The sequence below is a fragment of the Cotesia glomerata genome, linkage group LG2 (assembly GCF_020080835.1).
Source record: "Cotesia glomerata isolate CgM1 linkage group LG2, MPM_Cglom_v2.3, whole genome shotgun sequence".
Lineage (NCBI taxonomy): Eukaryota > Metazoa > Arthropoda > Insecta > Hymenoptera > Braconidae > Cotesia > Cotesia glomerata.
The window spans coordinates 28,196,840-28,216,090 of NC_058159.1; the positions used below are offsets into that span (position 1 = coordinate 28,196,840).

Genomic DNA, 19,251 nt, shown 5'->3' on the forward strand with positions numbered 1-19,251 from the left:
GCCGAATAAAATATTAAACAAAAAAAAAAAATGAATAGAGATTTTTAAAAGCGCGTCAACCCTTCTAATATACTATTGAATCGATATATCATTGAATACAGTCAGTACTGAGTAAAGTTAGTATTGAGTAGTGAAAAAATTGAGTAAATTTTTTTTTTTTTAAGTTATTCAATTATTTTAGTGAAGTACAGTGTGTCACCGAAGTAAGTAATACGGAGTAAAGCTGCATTAGTGCCCTCTTTTCTTTTTCTTAATACTTTTTTTTTTTTTTAATCAGGGATATTAAATTAATGATGCCATTTTTATTTTTTTAATCAAATTATTTGACTGATTAAAAAAATAATTATTTCGTACCGGAAGTTCTCGTGCATTTATTAATATATATTATGAACTTTGATAAGCGTATTTTTATTCCCGACTTTAAAAAAAAAAAAATAAATTTTAATTTTAAAACAAGCTTATTATTATTATTATACATATATATTACTATTATATTTCTGAAAATACGTATATCAATAATTATAATAATAATCTTTATTTTTTTTTAGATGACACTATTAATTTTCTTGTATTTTAAGACTCTATTGATGCATCTTATATATCTCTACACTTATTTTTACTTCCTTATATTTACCTAAATATTTTTTATCTCAAAATGATTTTCGAAATCTCTAGCATGTAGATCAATAAGTATAAAAATTAATAAAACCATATTTCTTGTATGTAAATATTATTTCTTTGAAAAACTGTTTTAAATTCTCGCATAAGAATTTAAAAATACGCTCACGCATAAGGCATGCAAAAAAAAACCTGTTCGCGAGTTTGGATGAAATATATAAATTGACTAATATGAATGATTTAAATATATGGCTGGCAATGTATTGTAATATATTAACTATTATCTATTAAATAAATAAAAATAAAAGATATAAAAATTAGAGGGTAAATTAATTGTCAGACAAAAGACATGTAAATAAAATAACAAAACCGATAATAATTGTTTTATTAAAAACCATTTTCAAATTCAGCTTAGTAAGTAGGGTAGAAGTACCGATTTTGGACATCTTAGGACCATTTTTGGCCACTTGATATTTTAATTAGTTTGTAAAAAATTTAACTAAGGTAAAAAACTCAATTATTGACACTTGCAATTTTATTTTAATTGAAAAAAAAAGCCAACTTCGATAAATTAATAAATAGAATTTGTGAATTATGAATTTTTAAATAATTAGGTTTTTTAAGAAAATTTTAATTTAAAAAAAAAAAAAATATTTAATTAAAAAAAAAAAAAGCCAACTCCAATAAATTAATAAATACAATTTTTGCATTAAAAATTTCTTAATTGGTTTTTTGAGAACATTTTAATTAAAAAAAAAGAAAACATTAAAAAAAATATTTAATTAAAAAAAAAAGCCAACTCCAAGAAATCAATAAATACAATTTTTGCATTAAAAATTTCTTAATTGGTTTTTTGAGAACATTTTTATTTAAAAAAAAGCCCAATTCGATTAATTAATACAATTTATGAATTATAAATTTTTAAATAATTGATTTTTTGAAAACATTTTAATTAAAAAAAAAGAAAACATTAAAAAAACATTTAATTAAAAAAAAAACGCCAACCTTGATAAATTAATAAATACAATTTATGAATTATAAATTTTGAAATAATTGTTTTTTTAAGAACATTTTATTTTTTTCAATTAGAATAAAATTGCGAGTGTCAAACAACTAGACCAGTGCCAGTGTCAGTAACTGGATCTTTTACCTTATCCAAATAGAATTTATGAATTACTCCATTTATACTCATTGAATTCATAGTCTTGCACTTATAAAAATATTTATCCAATAATTAAAAAATAAAGTGTCCAAAAAAGGGTCCACTGTCCACAAACAGTACTTCTACCCCCTAAAAAATATCTAAGTTAAATTTCTAGAATGTGGAAATAAATCAAGCGACCACTGGCTGGAGCCTGCTTCTGGTGGATAAGTAAACTTAGCTTCCAACAAACAACTCTGCAATTTATTCGGATCATTATCATCATCAGCCACCTTGACCCAAATCTCATGCTTGCTCTTCTCAATAAGACCCAGCAAATCCTTCAGCGCATTCTGTAACTTCTCCGCGAGCTCATCAAAGAAGAACTGCAGCAGTACTCTATTAACCGCATGAACCTCCTCACGTTGCAAGTAAGTATTCGCAATAATAACATGAAGCGCTCGAATCAATCCAAGATCTTCATAAGCGCTTCCTTCTTTGATATCCAGGACCTTTCTTTCATGCTTGCGTCTATTTTTCCCGGACCTGTAGCTTCTTCCCGAGCACCTGGAGCTCCTGGAACTGCCACTCGCAGCAGATCCAGCCACACTGCTAGTCTCGCTAAGAAAATCGCTGAAGTCTCTCCCCACATTTCCGCGCTCTTCTTCCAAAGCTTCAATCATAAGCGCCTGTTTTTTCGCCTTTTCCTTCCTCACAATCATCAATCGTCGCTTGTGCTTCAAAAAATCCTCCTTATTTTTGTTAATTCTAAAATAAATCTCTATTGCATGCTCATGCGAGCCAGGCTGGACATGTGTCTCAATCAAATCAAGCCTTTTAAACGAGTGAGCGATTCTCAGCGCGTCTCTCCACTCTTTGCCTTCGCTCAAAAGTGACACAGCTTCTTCAACATGGTTTAGATAAGTCAGACATATCTCAGCTGCCTCGCGGAACTTCTTCTCCTCGCGCAGCTGCGTGACAAGATCTTGGTAGAGAACATTTAGCTCCCCAGGATTCATCTTCATTTTAGTGGCCACTATAATGGCGTCTTGCCAACTACCAGCTGTCTTGTGGACCTGCAAAGCGCGCTCCAATTCTCCGCTCCGCTGGAACATCAACCCGGCTTCGCGGTACCGTTTATTTCTCATCAGATTTTCTGCATAAATTCTCGCAATTTCCTTATACTCCTTCCCGTCCTTCGGAAACAATTTAATTGCCTTTGCAAAGAGATCGTAATTGCAAATTAAATTGATACACTCGTCAAATTTATCCAAACGCTTCGCAATATTATCTAATGCAGACTCGTATCGCTTTAGATCTTTATCAATTTTAAACTTGCGATAATTTTCTTCGAGATTAGCAAGCCCATTTAAATACGGTAAATATTCTTTAGGATCTTTAAAAGATTTAGAAGCTACGAATTTAGCTAGCTCGAGGTCGTACATTCCTAGAGCAATGTCGTAGAGCACATCAACGTCTACTAGGTACAGTAGATATTTTAAGGCTTCTTCTGCAGACTGGCGAGAAGAATTAGTTCCTTCTTTGGACTTAAACTCCTTAATTTTTCTCAAAGCTGCTTCTAATCCTGGAGTGTGCTTGTTTTTTACAAGACAGGTTAAAATTGGCTGGATAAGATTGCGAGTCTCGGATTTTTTTTCCATAATGCATCTTAATAACTGGCAAATTTTCTCGACTTTTCCTTCCTCCGGAATGTCCTCGGATTTTCTTGACTCGTTTTCTTGGTCAGTGTAACAAGAACTGTAGAGCGTTTCTGTGACGTCTTCCTCGTGGAGCTCGGAGATAAAAAGGTTCAGCCAGCAGGGGTTCTTTATTTCGTCGATGAATTTCTCAGTGTTTTCTACGAACATTCGAGGGTTGTGGTCGTAGATCAGGTTCAGGTTTATGCGCTGTTTGCGCATTATGTCGAATGCCGTGAAGTAATTGAGGCAGCTTAAGTGGCTTTTTATTATGTGTAAGTTTAAAGGTCGCGGTTGGATGGTTTCTAGATTTCCGCGTTTCATTTGGAGAATCGCACGCGAGTCTCCGGGAATTGCCATTATTAAGCTTGATGTTCGCTCGAGTCGTCTCATACTTAAACCTAAAAATTATAAATGATAAATTTTATTTTTTACATTTATTTATTTAATCTTTATTATTAAGAGAATAAGAATAATTTTGTTTCCAGGATTTTTTTAGTAAAATTTAGTGTCATTGCAAAGGTCTTGACTTGAATTTGTGCAATTTCAAGGTTTTAAATCATTCTCACCAATAGTCAATTTATTATGATAAGTATTTATGCGGCATTCGAAAATGCTCTATCTGTAGATACGTTATTAAGAAATGACCTTATATCTTGTGAACTATTGACATTTTTAAAGATATAAGCTCATTCTGATGTTACACTCATCAAGAGCTTTCATTTGAGTACCCACATCAATTTTTCATATATTTATATATTTTATATATATATATATATATATATATGTATATGAAAAATATATCAAAATGCATGTGGGTACTCAAATGAAAGCTCTTGATGAGTGTAACATCGGGATGAGCTTATATCTTTAAAAACGTCAATAGTTAAGAAAGTACAGTGTAATTTAAGATAATTAAGAAACGACCTTGTATCTTGTGAACTATTGACATTTTTAAAGATATAAGCTCATCTCGATGTTACACTCATCAAGACCTTTCATTTGAGTACCCATATTAATTTTTCATATATTTTATATATTTATATATATGAATATATGAAAAATATATCAAAATACATGTGGGTACTCAAATGAAAGCTCTTGATGAGTGTAACATCGGGATGAGCTTATATCTTTAAAAATATCAATAATTAAGAAATGACCTTGTATCTTGTGAACTATTGACATTTTTAAAGATATAAGCTCACCCTGACATTATACTCATCAAGACCTTTCATTTGAGTACCCACATCAATTTTTCATATATCTTATATATTTATATATATGAATATATGAAAAATATATCAAAATACATGTGGGTACTCAAATGAAAGCTCTTGATGAGTGTAACATCGAGATGAGCTTATATCTTTAAAAACGTCAATAGTTAAGAAAGTACAGTGCAATTTAAGATAATTAAGAAACGACCTTGTATCTTGTAAACTAATGACATTTTTAAAGATATAAGCTCATCCTGATGTTACACTCATCAAGACCTTTCATTTAAGTACCAACATCAATTTTTCATATATTTATATATATTATATATATGAATATATGAAAAATATATCAAAATACATGTGGGTACTCAAATGAAAGCTCTTGATGTATGTAACATCGGGATGAGCTTATATCTTTAAAAACGTCAATAGTTAAAAAAGTTCCGTGCAATTTAACAAAATTCATTATTTAATAAATCAAAATTTTATTTATTTATAGTTCGCAAGTCACGGAAGTTACATAGTGACTGCAAGGTTGCTAGTTATAAATTGCAAAAATTAGAAATTTAACCACGGTTAACATTTAATTATAAAAAAATTATTGATAATTTAATTAGAGAGTACAAAAATATTTTCAAACTTTATTATATATATTATATTGATATTTTTAAATAGTTTTTTATAAGAGAAGATATTTATTTATTTAACCATATTCATATAAAATTGATTTAGTAAATTTCGAAAAAAAATCAGGAAAAAAATTTCAATACATTATTTAGAATAAATAAAATAAAACAAAACATTTAATATTTTTGAGATCATTTAAGATAAATTTAAAGAATTTGATATGAATTTTAATAATTAATTCATTTATTTGTATGTAAGCTTTGATAAAAAAAAAATAAATCAAACTATAGTGTTAAAAAAAAAATTAATAAATAATAAAAATAATTTACCTCCAGTAGTATGTTCAGTTTGTCCAGTCCCCCATGACTTGAGAGACAAATTAGACATGGAAAGTTTACTGAATCCATCAGCATTCATGGCGACACAAACAAGCGCGTGTTGCAGAGTCGTAAGTAAAAGAAAATCCGAGTGAATACAAATACTGTTGATGTTGTTAGCGACTTCTGTGCCGTCAACGTACAGACGGTTTGTACAACCAAGCATGACGATAACATGACGTTTCTCGATCTCCACGACCTCCACTTGATCACAAGATTCCGGGATAATTATTTCTGTCGGCACAGCACCTTCACCGTGGATGTATTTTAGCACTTGATTGCCTACCACCAGGTAAGCTGTGTCATTCATGTCACCTGGCGATGCCACGATGTGCTGGATGTGTTCGTGCATCATCAATGCCTCTCTGTTGTAAATCAGATCCAAATCAACATCAGTTTTAATAAATTGCTATGCCAATTAGCTGCCCCACTCATGTGTGCATCACTTGTAATATTTATATTAAAACAACTATCAAAATTTTGACTTCTTACCTAATTATTATCCGTCCATCATCTTGATCTTTATGAACGTTTATTAAATCAAGAACGCATAAATAACAATGATCTCCGTGTGACAATGAACACAACATTGTATTTTCTTTCAGCCATAGAAAATGATGTAGCGAGTAATTTAATTCTTCTATTTTCAATTCTAGCGGTGCAGCTTCCTCATCCCATTCAATTTTGTATGATCTGATGTATTGGTACTCGAGCGGAAACTCGTCCTGTAAAATTTATGATGAGTAAATAAATTTAATAGAAATTACACTGAAGCAGGCAGCTGACAATTTTTATAAAAAATCAATAATGATAAAAAAAATTTTTTTTTTAATTTTTACAGGTGGAACTTTTTTAATAAATTTTTGTTAAATTGCACTGTACTTTTTTAACCATTGAAGTTTTTAAAGATATAAGCTCATCCCGATGTTACACTCATCAAGAGCTTTCATTTGAGTACCCACATGCATTTTGACATATATTTTTCATAGATACATATATATAATATATATAAATATATGAAAAATTGATGTGGGTACTTAAATGAAAGCTCTCGATGAGTGTAATGTCAGGGTGATCTTATTTTGTTAAAAATGTCAATAGTTCAGAAAATACAAGGTCGTTTCTTAATTATGTTAAATTGCACTGCATTTTCTTAATTATTGACGTTTTTAAAGATATAAGTCCATCCCGATGTTACACTCATCAAGAGCTTTCATTTGAGTACCCACATGCATTTTGACATATATTTATATATATTATATATATATATGTATATATGAAAAATATATCAAAATGCATGTGGGTACTCAAATGAAAGCTCTTGCTGAGTGTAACATCGGGATGAGCTTATATCTTAAAAAATGTCAATATTTCTCAAGATACAAGGTCGTTTCTTAATTATGTTAAATTGTACTGTACTTTCTTAGCTATTGACATTTTTAAAGATATAAGCTCATCCCGATGTTACACTCATCAAGAGCTTTCATTTGAGTACCCACATGCATTTTGATATATTTTTCATATATACACATATATAATATATATAAATATATGAAAAATTGATGTGGGTACTCAAATGAAAGCTCTCGATGAGTGTAGTGTCGGGGTGAGCTTTTATCTTAAGAAATGACAATATTTCAGAAGATACAAGGTCATTTCTTAATTATGTACCTAGAGATGGAGCATTTTCGAATGCAACCTAAATAATTATCATCATAAATTGACTATTGGTGAGAATGATATGAAACCATGAAAAAGCACAAGTCTAGGTCAAGACTTCCAACGATACCAAATTTAACCATAAAAACCCATTTTATCATATAAATACACCCACTAAATTTTGCTTATTCTCTTAACAATATACATGATACAAAAATCCAAAAAATAGTAAATGTCTGTTACTTTCAGTGTCATTAATAAAATAAATTATTTCAAATATTTATTACTTTTTTTTTTTTTTAGAAAATTTATAATTTTTAGCATTAAATGTTTTTAAAAATATTGTTAAATAAAATTTGCATTTAAAATTTAAAAATCATTTCATATCTCCTAAAATTACCATTAATTTTTTTCTTTATTATAAAAATCCCGAAGTACTACTCAGGGTTAATAAATAAACCACCAATAATAACAATCAAATTAATAAAAAATAAAAAAAAAAACATGATATAAATTAATGATGTGTTAAATTCTCACCCGAATAAATAAACATAGCGCCAGTTTATTATTTTGTAACAGCAAGAAAAATGAATTGGAATCAATCCAAGAGTCAGTGTCACTGTCATTATGACAAGAGTAAGCAAAGATACATTCATTAATAGCGCAATCAACTTCCACAGACTTGTGGGACATGGGTGGTGGCACGATGCCCACTCTGAACCCAGTTACCAATAGTTTGTCACCGTCAATAACACCAACGACACTTTTATCGGTGTCGCTCATCCCGCGGCTGTGATTAATCGTCCATCTGAACGAGTAAATCATACACTTAAGCTTCGTCATCGTTATTAAGCGTTTGCGAGCACGTGGTGCCGAGCTCCAGGTGTAATAAATCAGCGGGTCGTCTTCACTGAAGCCAATGCTCTGCTTCAAGTACCAGTGGTAATTATTAACCGTCCACAATTGTAAGTACTGGCTGCAAGAACTATCAGCAAGCAGGCTCTTGCATTCTACCACGAGAATCTCCGAGTCTGGACTCCAGAGTAAACTTTTAACATCAACTTCCGTGGGGCTGAACGGCAGAGTGAACTCTCGATGCTTGAGTCCGTTTTTTTCAAGCAAACCCACCACGTATTTATCCTCCAGCCTCTGCGTCGCTGCGATGTAATTTCCTGACGGCTTCCAGGCGATAAATTCCTCCAGCCTGTGAGTCAGCTCGCTCGTGTACTGAAGCACTCCCTCCCGGTTGAAAATTTTGAATAATCTCACGTCGACTTCCTCGTGAAAAAAACTCACCGCGAATAAAGTTCCGTCTCCTCGCCAAGTTATTGATGATTTTTTGGTATCTTTATCAGTCTTGCCGATGATAAGAGCTTTGGCTACAGCCGCAGCCTTACCTTCAGACCCATGAAATTGAGTTTCTTTCTTTCCCCACCCGACAGTTACAAACTGTTTGTCTCCAAACTCCTCAGCAGTCAAATCCGCTTCTGACATCACCTGCAAACTGGAGATCATGGTGTAGACCTGGTGGTTCTTGGTCACTAAAACGAGAATTTCTTGGTCTGGACTGAGTTGAATGCACTCTATACCGCCGTCGATATGAGCAGCGACTTGGTGGTCAAATGGTTCATTGGGAGATACTTTTATCAGGTCGCCGTTGTCGTAAGCGCAGTAAAGAGTCTCGTTGTCACTCCAGTATTGGATTCCAACTGGCTTAGCTTCAGTGTTGTCATTAATACCTGTTTTTTAAATATTAAAATTTTAATCAAAATATCATAATATGACAGCAGTCACTTAATAATTTTTTATTTTTTTTTATAAAAAAAAATATTTTTAAAAAATTGCATTTTTTGTTTTTTTAAATTTTTACATCTTCATTTTTTTTGTCATAATTTATTTGCTATAAAATTTTTAAAAATATTAAATATATGCTAAATTAATTTTCATTATAATATGACATTAAAGTTAGCAGTCACTTAACAATTTTTTAAATTTATATATCAAAAAAATTTGTTCCAAAAAATTTTTATTTTTTATTTTTTAAAATTTCTACATGTCAATATTTTTTTCTAATTTTTTTTGTCATTATTTATTTGCTATAAAATTTTTAAAAATATTAAATATATGATAAATTAATTTTCATTATAATATGACATTAGTTAGCAGTCACTTAACAATTTTTTAAATTTATATATCAAAAAAGTTTGTTCCAAAAAATTATTTAAAAAAAATTGCATTTTTTATTTTTTAAAATTTCTGTTAATTTTTTTTGTCATAATTTATTTGTTATAAAATTTTAAAAATTATTAAATACATGCTCAATTAATTTTCATTAATATAATTTATTTGATGCCGTAATATGGACGGCGGAGTAGGGTTTATCATTATAAGCATTGATTGCTTGAAAACGATGTTTATAATTCTTACTTGCTTGGCATATTTATGTTCTTTAGTAGCAATATTTTAGAATAAAATACGGCAAGGAAATTTTAATTGAATTTTAAATTTTTCATCAAGAAAAAAAAATACATGACATTCAAATTAGCAGTCACTTGATCATTTAATTATTTTATTTAACAAAAAAATTTGTTCTGAAAAATTATTTATGAAAAATGAAATTTTTAACTTTTTAAAATTTCTACATGTCAATTTTTTTTTTAATTTTCTTTGCAATAATTTATTTATCACCAAAATTCTTAATGACTTAAAAGTTAGCAGACACTTGACCATTTTTAATTTTTTTTTAACAAACAAATTTGTACAGAAAAATTATTTTTTAAAAATTGCATTTTTCTTCGTCTTTGGGAAGAGTTGTCAGAGGATCTAGTCAAAGCGCCTAGTATTGATATTTTTAAGAATAAAACCTTTCATTACCTCTTTGAACTTGATTTTTAAAAATTGTCTGTTAAATTCAGTTAAATCATCAAAAACTATGCAATCAAACAATAGTATATTACACACCTGTGGCAAGAAAATGAGAAATGTCTCAGAACACATATATGTTGCCCGAGGCGAAGCCGAGGTCGACATATATGTGATCTGAGATATTTATTATTTTCCTGCCATAGGTTTGTATACTATTTTTCTGTCCGACAGAGGCGGAAAGCGGCAATTTCGTTTAGCGCAGCGGGCCGAAAGTTGCCACTTTCCGCCTGGAGGGCAGAAAAAATGTTACTTAAATCTTAAGTTATTCTTCAATCTGTATTGATAAATTATATTCTTCTTTTACTCTGTTAAAATATACATTAAGTTAAGTATTTATTAAGTTATAAAATATCGTTAAATTAACCATCAAATATGTAAAATATTTTAATATAATGTAAACTTTTCTTTTGCCATCTGGCCAGTTAAGGCTTTGGCATAAATAAATAAATATATCTATCTATCTATCTATTTTTCATTTTTTTTAATTTCTACAAGTCAATTTTTTTTTTAATTTTATTTGCAATAATTTTGTTGTTAAAAAAATTCTAAAAATAATTAAATATCTGCTAAATTAATGTTAATAAAAAATACCTGTTTTTTTGAGTACTTCAAATCCCATTTCATTTTTACAGATTAAATAAATATTATTTGCATCCACTACAAATAAATTGTCATTTATTGGGTCCAAGCAGCAACTAACACTGTCGGGTAGTCCTGAAGGAATAAACTGATCCTGTAAGTCAGCAATGACATGACTGCTAACTGTCAAGTTCCTCATTATTGTTTCACTAGTTTTTTTTTTTTTTTTTTTTGGGTAATAATTATTTTTCAGCTACTGACTAAAAAAATTAATTTTATTAAAATATTTTATAGTTTATTATTCTAATTATTTTCAATAAAATAAATAATTATTCTTTGGATCTTAGTGAGATAAAATTCAGCTGTCACTTAAAAATTCTTCAATTTTCTTAACAAAAAAATTAGTTACAAAAAATTATTTAAAAAAAACTGCATTTTTAATTTATTAAAATTTCTACATGTCAATTTTTTTGATAAATTTTTTTTGCAATAATTAATTTGTTAAAAAAATTATTAAATATCTGCTGAATTAATTTTCTTTGGATCTTACCGTAAAAAATATAATTTTTTTATGTTTTATTTACATAAATAGGTTACAAAGACATTATTATATATCAAAACACGCTGCACGTGGAGGTTGGTAAAAAAGGAATTTATAAATACCACCGCCACTAGCGCCAAAATGGCTGATTGGGAAAATAAAAAATATCACCTTTCATCCTTCATCTCTGTTTCCTCTGCATTATTTTTTTACCAAAAAACTCGACCGAGTTTTCATTTAATTGAAGACTGAGAGTGAGACAGAACTAAAATTCAGCATAGACATATTTATAATAAAAGTTACAGGATGATAGTTTGTTGCAGTGAATAAATAAAATAAATATAGTTCTTTTTTTCGGTTATAAATTTTAATATTTTCATTAAAAGTTTATCTAATATCTAGTCGTAACAATGGCAACTGCAGTTGATGAACAAATTTCTGTTGATTTACCCGACGATAAAGAACATCTGTAAGTAATAAATTAATTAATAATTATATTAATCAGTTAAAATTATAAACTATTATAATGAAAATTAATTCAGCAGGAATTTAATAATTTTGGTGAGAAATAAATTATTAAAAAAAATTGACACCTAGAAATTAAAAAAAATTAAGTATGCAATTTTTTATAAATAATTTTTCGGAAAATATTTTTTTGTAAAATAAAATTAAAAAATAATAAAGTTGCTAACTTTAATGTCATGCTATTATAAAACGTACCTATAACGTCTAATAATATTTTTACATAATGCAATTGCAAAATTAAAAATTGACAATTATTATTTATTTATTATTTATTACAGAATGGAGCCAGTGACATATAATTGGGTGGACATCACCTCTGAATTTTTCGATGCCATAAAAAGTAAGTAACAATTTTTGATACAGCTCACTTCTAGTTTAATAAATAACAATATGATCAGGATCACGGGTAATAAGAAAATATGGTTAAATCAATTTAAACAATGATTGAATTGCAACGTTTTGTTTTTATTCTTAAGACTTTATCCAGCTCTGGAAAATAATTGATTGTTTAAATTAATTTAACTATATTTTCAAATTACCGTGATCCTCTGATCATCATTGGATATTATCCCGGATTATACTCAGTGATATCTGTGGCGAAAAAAAATTTCAGATAGTAGCTAGTATAATCTAGATTATACTGAGTGATATTTGGATTATACTCATTTTAATCTGGATTGTACTAGTTACTATCTGAAATTTTTTTTCACTTAGTATAATCTGGGATGATATCCAGTGTCATCTTATTTTTCCCGTGTATTTACTAATAAAAAAATTATAAAAACAGGTTTAGAACTAGGCGAGCTTTTGCACGACGATTTATTCGGATTATTCGAAGCAATGTCAGCAATTGAAATAATGGATCCAAAAATGGACGCAGGAATGCTGTGTAACCGCGGAAACAACCAGCTGTACACATTTGAGCAAGCTGTCGAGTCAGGTGCAATAAAATTAGACAACCTAACAGCCTCAGAAGTAATAGGCATCATAGATTCCACATACGCGTGTATAGTTTCTTGGTTAGAAGGTCACAACCTCGCACAAACCGTATTTACAAACCTGTACCTCCACCAGCCAGCCCAGATCCTCGACAAGCCTTTGAAAACCTTCTGCTACGCAGTCTACCAAATAATCGAGATAATAAAAAACTCTATAAACCGCGCGATGGTATTTGAAGAAGAGGACTTCCAGAGCATCACCTATGGCTACAAGCTGCACTTGGAAGTGACTGAGAGCAAGACAATATCAATGTTAAAAGAAGTTGAAGAGGAGCTGCATCGAAAGAGTAGGATCAAGCCGGTTAATGAAGAAACTGAGAAAGAGTACAATGAAGGCCTGGCGCTGTACGCCAGGATAAGATTCACCAAAATGTTCTACTTAGCTCTGTCCATGATGGGCAAGAAGGACAACGTCACGCTAAATTTGACCGACATTCAGCGGCTGCTGTCTAACTGCACGGACATGATCCAGGTGATGATCAAGACAGTCAGCAGAGGCTGCAAAGCTGATGAAGTTTCGAATCATCCGACTATCATGGGGTTTGATCCGATGGTGAACCAGCGGCTGCTGCCTCCAACGTTTCCGAGGTATAATAATAATAATAATAATAATAATAATAATAATAATAATAATAATAATAATAATGTTGTATATTTCATATATGAAGATCGGTGTTTTTTTTTTAATTTTTTTTTTTAATTTAATAAATCAAAGATAGTTAATATTATAAGCCAGCTACCCGATCCAAATTGTTGGAGAATGACTAATTTTTCATTATTAATTGTTCACCATAATATTTTATCGGTATGAAGTCTCAATACCATCAGAGAACATTTTAGGTGACGATAACAATTAAAATTTGTTTAGACAATTATTATTAGAGAAAGATGTAATTTTTTACTCAGTGTAACTTTTTTCAGTGACTGAAATAGTATATTACATACCTAGGCCAGTAAAATAAAAAAAGTGTCAGATCACATGTAATTGTTGGCCGAGGCGAAGCCGATTATCATTAAAAAAAAAAAAAAAAAAAAGTTTATTTCTAATGTATTTTTAATATTAAGTAGCAAGTAACAAGTAGCAAGTAGCAAATTTACTCCTAATTTACACCTAAGTTACACCTAATTACTACTTTTTTGCTACTGACCGTATACCTGTCCCTGCATGAAAACACACCGCACGGGAGGGGTATACTGAGGTGGACCTACAAGCCTGAGGCTTTCTTATTTACTGGCCAAGGTGTGTATACAAATTTTCTGCTCGACGTAGCCAGAATGTGGCAACTTTGTTTAGCGCAGCGGCCAGAAAGTTGCCACTTTCCGGCCGGAGGGCAGAAAAAATAATTTGGACAGTCCAGACCAGGACATTAATTACATCTTTCTCTAATAATAATTGTCTAAACAAATTATAATTGTTATTGTCACCTAAAATTTTCTCTGATGGTATTGAGACTTCATACCGATAAAATATTATGGTGAACAATTAATAATGAAAAATTAGTCATTCTCCAACAATTTGGATTGGGTATAGCTGGCTTATAATATTAACTATCTTTGAATAATAATAATAATAATTTATTTAATTATACTTAAGTACATAAGCTTTTAGCTATTCATATTTACATATACATATTTACAAAACACATCATATCGCGTGCCTAATGCCAAAAGGGCGTATTACAGCAGTTAGATAGGGTTCTATGCCAAAAGGGCGTATAAAAAATACTTTTTTGTGCCATTCTTTTTAGAATCGCTTGAAACATAAAGATCGACAGAAAAAAAATTTGACGTACACGGAGAGAAAAGAATAGAACTTATTCCTATGTAGAATAGTAACCATTACCATGTTACATAGTAACGGAAATTTTTGTGAAAACCCCGTGTAAATTTGCTAATAAAAATCTTAGAAATTGTGATAAAAATATAAACAATCACTCATTCAATGCAGAATTAAATTCTGAATATAATGGTGTTGTTTTTTTTTATTTTTTTTGATGAAAATTTCAATTTGTTATTAACAAAAAACATAACCAAAATAATAAATCTCAGTTTTTCGTAAATAACTCAATAACTATAGATGATATCGAAAATCGGAAAAAAGATCCTTAAAAAGGAGGAAATTTATGAAAAAAAGTCTCGACTCCCGGAACTCTAGCTTGAAAAACAATAATTTTTATTTAATGTTGAAAATAGGGTTCCGCGGAATTGCCGTCGTATTTTAGCATCGGCGCGCTCGTGTGACAAAAGTCGCGCGGAACCCTATTTTCAACATTAAATAAAAATTATTGTTTTTCAAGCTAGAGTTCCGGGAGTCGAGATTTTTTTCCAGAAATTTCCTCCTCTTTAAGAATCTTTTTTCCGATTTTCAATATCACCTATAGTTATTGAGTTATTTACGAAAAACTGAGATTTTTTATTTTATTGCACGCCTCATAAGCGAAGCGTTGAGGTTGTGCTCTACTCTCGACATTTCGAAAAAAGCAGTTTTCTTGAAACTGAAATTGATTTTTTGTTATTTATATCGCACTTACAGGTTAATATGAGTACACTTATATCAAGTCAAATAATTTGTCAGGCATATAAAATATATTTCAATAACAATTTTTTTGTTTAACATAGTAAATAATAACATTAAACATAATCTTTTCTGGACGTCCGTGTATGAATGGGTGTATGTGGCAGAGAAATTGGTCGAAAAAATCATCGTACCGGAATAATTTTTTTTTTTATTATCTAAAGTAACACACGACGGATTTTCTTAATTAATATGAGCGTTCAATTCACTGCCGTTAAATTATTATTTATAAAAAACTAATATATGACTGTGGATTTTTTTGTATAATCTATCTATACATTTTATTATAGTATTTTTTTTTCCTCACCTTAGAGTTATGGCGCCACTTAACCATAGAAGTTTTCTGTTTTTTATTATTTTGCTTTTTATATTTTATTTTAATCAATTTTATTGTAAAAAATGAGATTATGAGGCGTGCACTTTTGGATTTTCCAAACTTTTTATGTTTTTTGTTAATAACAAATTGAAATTTTTATCAAAAAAATAAAAAAACAACATCATTATGTTCAGAATTTAATTCCGCAACGAATGGGTGGTTGTTTATATTTTTATCACAATTTCTAAGACTTTTATCAGCAAATTTACACAGAACTCTCAGAAAAATTTTCGTTACTACGTAGCATAGTAATGGTTACCATTCTACATAGGAATAAGATCTATTCTTTTCTCTTCGTGTTTTATAAACTATTGTTTTTGTAAACACACTTACTGAACACTGCAATCTTTTAACAACACAAATTTTTTTTGCAATTTTCTTTAATACGTAATCAGCATTTTAATTGAAGTTGAGATTATCATCAATCTCCTAAATATACCTAAATATTTTATTACTTTTGCAGGTATACTAAAATAAAACCGAGGACCGAGGCGCTGGAGTACATGGAGGAGCTGATCAACAGATTGAAAACAGTGACGAAGGTCACCAGCTGCTCGGGGTTCCACAGCACGCTTGATTTCTTCCTGGAGTTCTCAAGACAGAACCCCTGTATTTTATCCAGGTCGATGCTGCAAATAGTTTATCTCCCTGGAGGCAACCGAGTCTTTGGAATGCACAATTTTACAGACATTCTCAAAGACGCGGCTAAGAATTTTACAGCTCCGCCCGCGTTGCTGCCCAAGAGCACGTTGTTACAAAATCACCAGGCTAGAGAGTGCGTGGAGACATTTTTTTACCACTGCACGACGCTGTTCAATAGCCTGTTGCAATTGAGTGGTCACAACAGAGCGAGACAGAGAGACAAGTTAGCGCACATGTTGGAAGATTTTGCGACACTGCATGATGAGGCGGAGCGGGTGGATCGGCATCTTAATACGCTGTCATTAAAAAATGATACGTCAAGATCGCACTTGGCTTGCTTTGGGACCTGGTTACTGTATCACACAGTTCGTGTGATGGTCATGTACCTGCTCAGCGGGTTTGAATTAGAGCTATACTCAGTCCACGAGTATCACTACATCTTCTGGTACCTGAATCACTTTTTGTACGGCTGGCTGGTGTCTGCTCTCACTAGAGCTGACTCTTTTTTAATGGAGCAGGATATTCACACCGAGATGCACAAAGGACGGAGTGCTAAGAAGAGTGCGAAAAATAAAAAAAAGAAAGTCACTCCTCGGCCGTATAGTTTGGAGATGCTGATGTATCAGGTGCTCCAGAATATTTGTGGTGGTTACTTCAAAGCTCTTGTTGGGTTGAGGATGGATGGGAAGATTCCTTCGCCGGAAAAAGAGTTTGACTCGGAACGTGTTAGATATAAACATAGATTGTTATCGCCTTTTTCGTCGTTATTGCTACCGCCTGCTGCTAACTATGAAAAGTTTTTAGAACTCACTAATACGCATCCACATAAAAATAATGTAAGTTTTATTTTTTTTTTTGTTTTTTAGATAATTAAAATCATGAGTTTTTTTTATATTAAAGTTTAAAAGTTTTTAATGTAGAAAAATAAATTTATTTGTTGTATACAATAGTTTCGACCAACATCCGGTGAAACATCTAGTAATCGATAAAGTTATTAAACACTTGAATATTTTAATTAAATAGAAATAATGGTAATTAGCAACCTTGCAGTCACTCCGTGGCTGCCGTGACTTAATAAAATTTTTTTTTATAAAATAATGACTGAAAATTGCACTGTACTTTCTTAACTATTGATTTTTTTAAAGATATAAGCTCATCCCGATGTTACACTCATCAAGAGCTTTCATTTGAGTACCCACATGTATTTTGATATATTTTTCATATATACATATATATAATATATATAAATATATGAAAAATTGATGTGGGTACTCAAATGAAAGGTCTCGATGAGTGTAACATCGAGATGAGCTTATATTTTTAAAAATGTCAATATTTCAGAAGATACAAGGTCGTTTTTTAATTATGTTAAATTGCACTGTACTTTCTTAACTATTGACGTTTTTAAAGATATAAGCTCATCCCGATGTTACGCTCATCAAGAGCTTTCATTTGAGTACCCACATCTATTTTTCATATATTTATATATTTTATATATGTATATATGAAAAATATATCAAAATTCATGTGGGTACTCAAATGAAAGCTCTCGATGAGTGTAACATCGAGATGAGCTTATATCTTTAAAAATGTCAATAGTTCACGAGATACATAAAAATTTCGTTAAAAAAAATGAAAATTAAAATTGTTGACCCCACTTGTAAAAATTTACTTACATAATTTATAATAATAACAACAATAATTCTTGTTATTTTTTCAGGAAATAATTACCAGCGAATTGCATTATACAACAGCATGTAGACATTTTCATCGCGCAAAAAACATGCTCGACTATGCTTTGTCGTTATGCCAGGACAGAAATTCAAGCACTGCTAATGAGGTAGTTATACATTTTGTTTTTTTATTTACCATTAATATCATTTAAAACCTTTGACTATTCATAAGCACAAAATATCACTGTTATTATCATTAATAATAATTATTATTGTTGTTTCAGATAAATGATTTATTAAAAGTAACCAAGACAAATTTCATCGTTGTAAAACTGCTAGCAGATGGTCATAAAAAAGACTCCAAAGAACCTCCGATCTTCGATTTTTCTTGTCATCAACATTTTCCAATCATCAAGCTCGTGTGAGCTAAAAAAAAAATAACAAAAAAAAAAATAAAATCTCATCTCTTCATTTCACTAGTTTATTTCCGACTATTAAATTTAGTATTTATTTTTCATGCATTAAAAAAAAATTGGATGTTTAAAAAAAAAAAACTGTTTTAATTAGCTTTTTAATAAATTTATGTAAATGTTTATCGTTTTTAAATGTTTTGCCAGTAAAAAAAGCTACAGCAATATTGTCTTTGCAAAAGGCTATTAATGTAATTAATTGCAAATTACGCGCTTATTATTAAATCAAAATTTATTAAGCGCGTATTGCGATTTTTAATTGTTAATTAAGAAAACAAACAAATTAATAAAAATAAAATTAAAATTAAATATTAAATAAAAATAACAGCTAATGATAATAATTATAAAATAATATTAATAATAATAATAAAAAAATACATCATTAATTCTCTATAAATATTTAAAGTGTAAATGTTATTTGTTGTACAATTTTTTTTTTTCAAATTGTTCAAGCTGTTGATTAATTTAACTAAAAAAAAAAAAAAAAAAAACAAATTTAAAATAGATGAGAGAAATTGTATCAAAGAAAAAAAAGAAGAAGACTGCTGTCAATTTCTTTTTGAAACTATAAATAAATGTAAACTAATAAACTAAAATAGCTAACCTTG

The 19,251-nt window shown here is 30.0% G+C and overlaps 2 protein-coding genes across 2 annotated transcripts; one reads left to right on the plus strand and one right to left on the minus strand.

Moving 5' to 3' along the window:
• Positions 1 to 1,677: 1,677 nt before the first annotated feature.
• LOC123260211 (putative elongator complex protein 1) lies at positions 1,678 to 11,490 on the minus strand. Its single transcript, XM_044721223.1, has 6 exons — positions 11,394 to 11,490; positions 10,856 to 11,103; positions 7,877 to 9,078; positions 6,173 to 6,405; positions 5,633 to 6,045; positions 1,678 to 3,857 (listed from the first exon to the last, which is right to left on the minus strand). The coding sequence occupies exons 2-6, from the start codon at positions 11,040 to 11,042 to the stop codon at positions 1,921 to 1,923; spliced, it is 3,972 nt and encodes a 1,323-aa protein (XP_044577158.1). The 5' UTR covers positions 11,043 to 11,103; positions 11,394 to 11,490; the 3' UTR covers positions 1,678 to 1,920.
• An 83-nt stretch (positions 11,491 to 11,573) lies between these two features.
• Positions 11,574 to 19,239, plus strand: LOC123260214 (N-alpha-acetyltransferase 35, NatC auxiliary subunit). The gene is made up of 6 exons (XM_044721230.1): positions 11,574 to 11,853; positions 12,188 to 12,249; positions 12,697 to 13,495; positions 16,322 to 17,336; positions 18,221 to 18,340; positions 18,458 to 19,239. Exons 1-6 carry the CDS (start codon positions 11,795 to 11,797, stop codon positions 18,596 to 18,598), a joined length of 2,196 nt encoding a protein of 731 aa, XP_044577165.1. The 5' UTR covers positions 11,574 to 11,794; the 3' UTR covers positions 18,599 to 19,239.
• The last annotated feature ends 12 nt before the right edge of the window (positions 19,240 to 19,251 follow it).

Excerpts from the sequence above, each read along its gene's own strand:
- LOC123260211 (XM_044721223.1), bottom strand. The coding sequence starts at position 11,042 with ATGAGGAACTTGACAGTTAGCAGTCATGTCATTGCTGACTTACAGGAT. Across the intron at positions 6,406-7,876 it reads CGCTATGTTTATTTATTCGG|GACGAGTTTCCGCTCGAGTA; the intron begins GTGAGAATTTAA and ends TAAATTTTACAG. Across the intron at positions 6,046-6,172 it reads GATGGACGGATAATAATTAG|AGAGGCATTGATGATGCACG; the intron begins GTAAGAAGTCAA and ends GATTTACAACAG.
- LOC123260214 (XM_044721230.1), top strand. The coding sequence starts at position 11,795 with ATGGCAACTGCAGTTGATGAACAAATTTCTGTTGATTTACCCGACGAT. Across the intron at positions 12,250-12,696 it reads ATTTTTCGATGCCATAAAAA|GTTTAGAACTAGGCGAGCTT; the intron begins GTAAGTAACAAT and ends TTATAAAAACAG. Across the intron at positions 18,341-18,457 it reads ATTCAAGCACTGCTAATGAG|ATAAATGATTTATTAAAAGT; the intron begins GTAGTTATACAT and ends TTGTTGTTTCAG.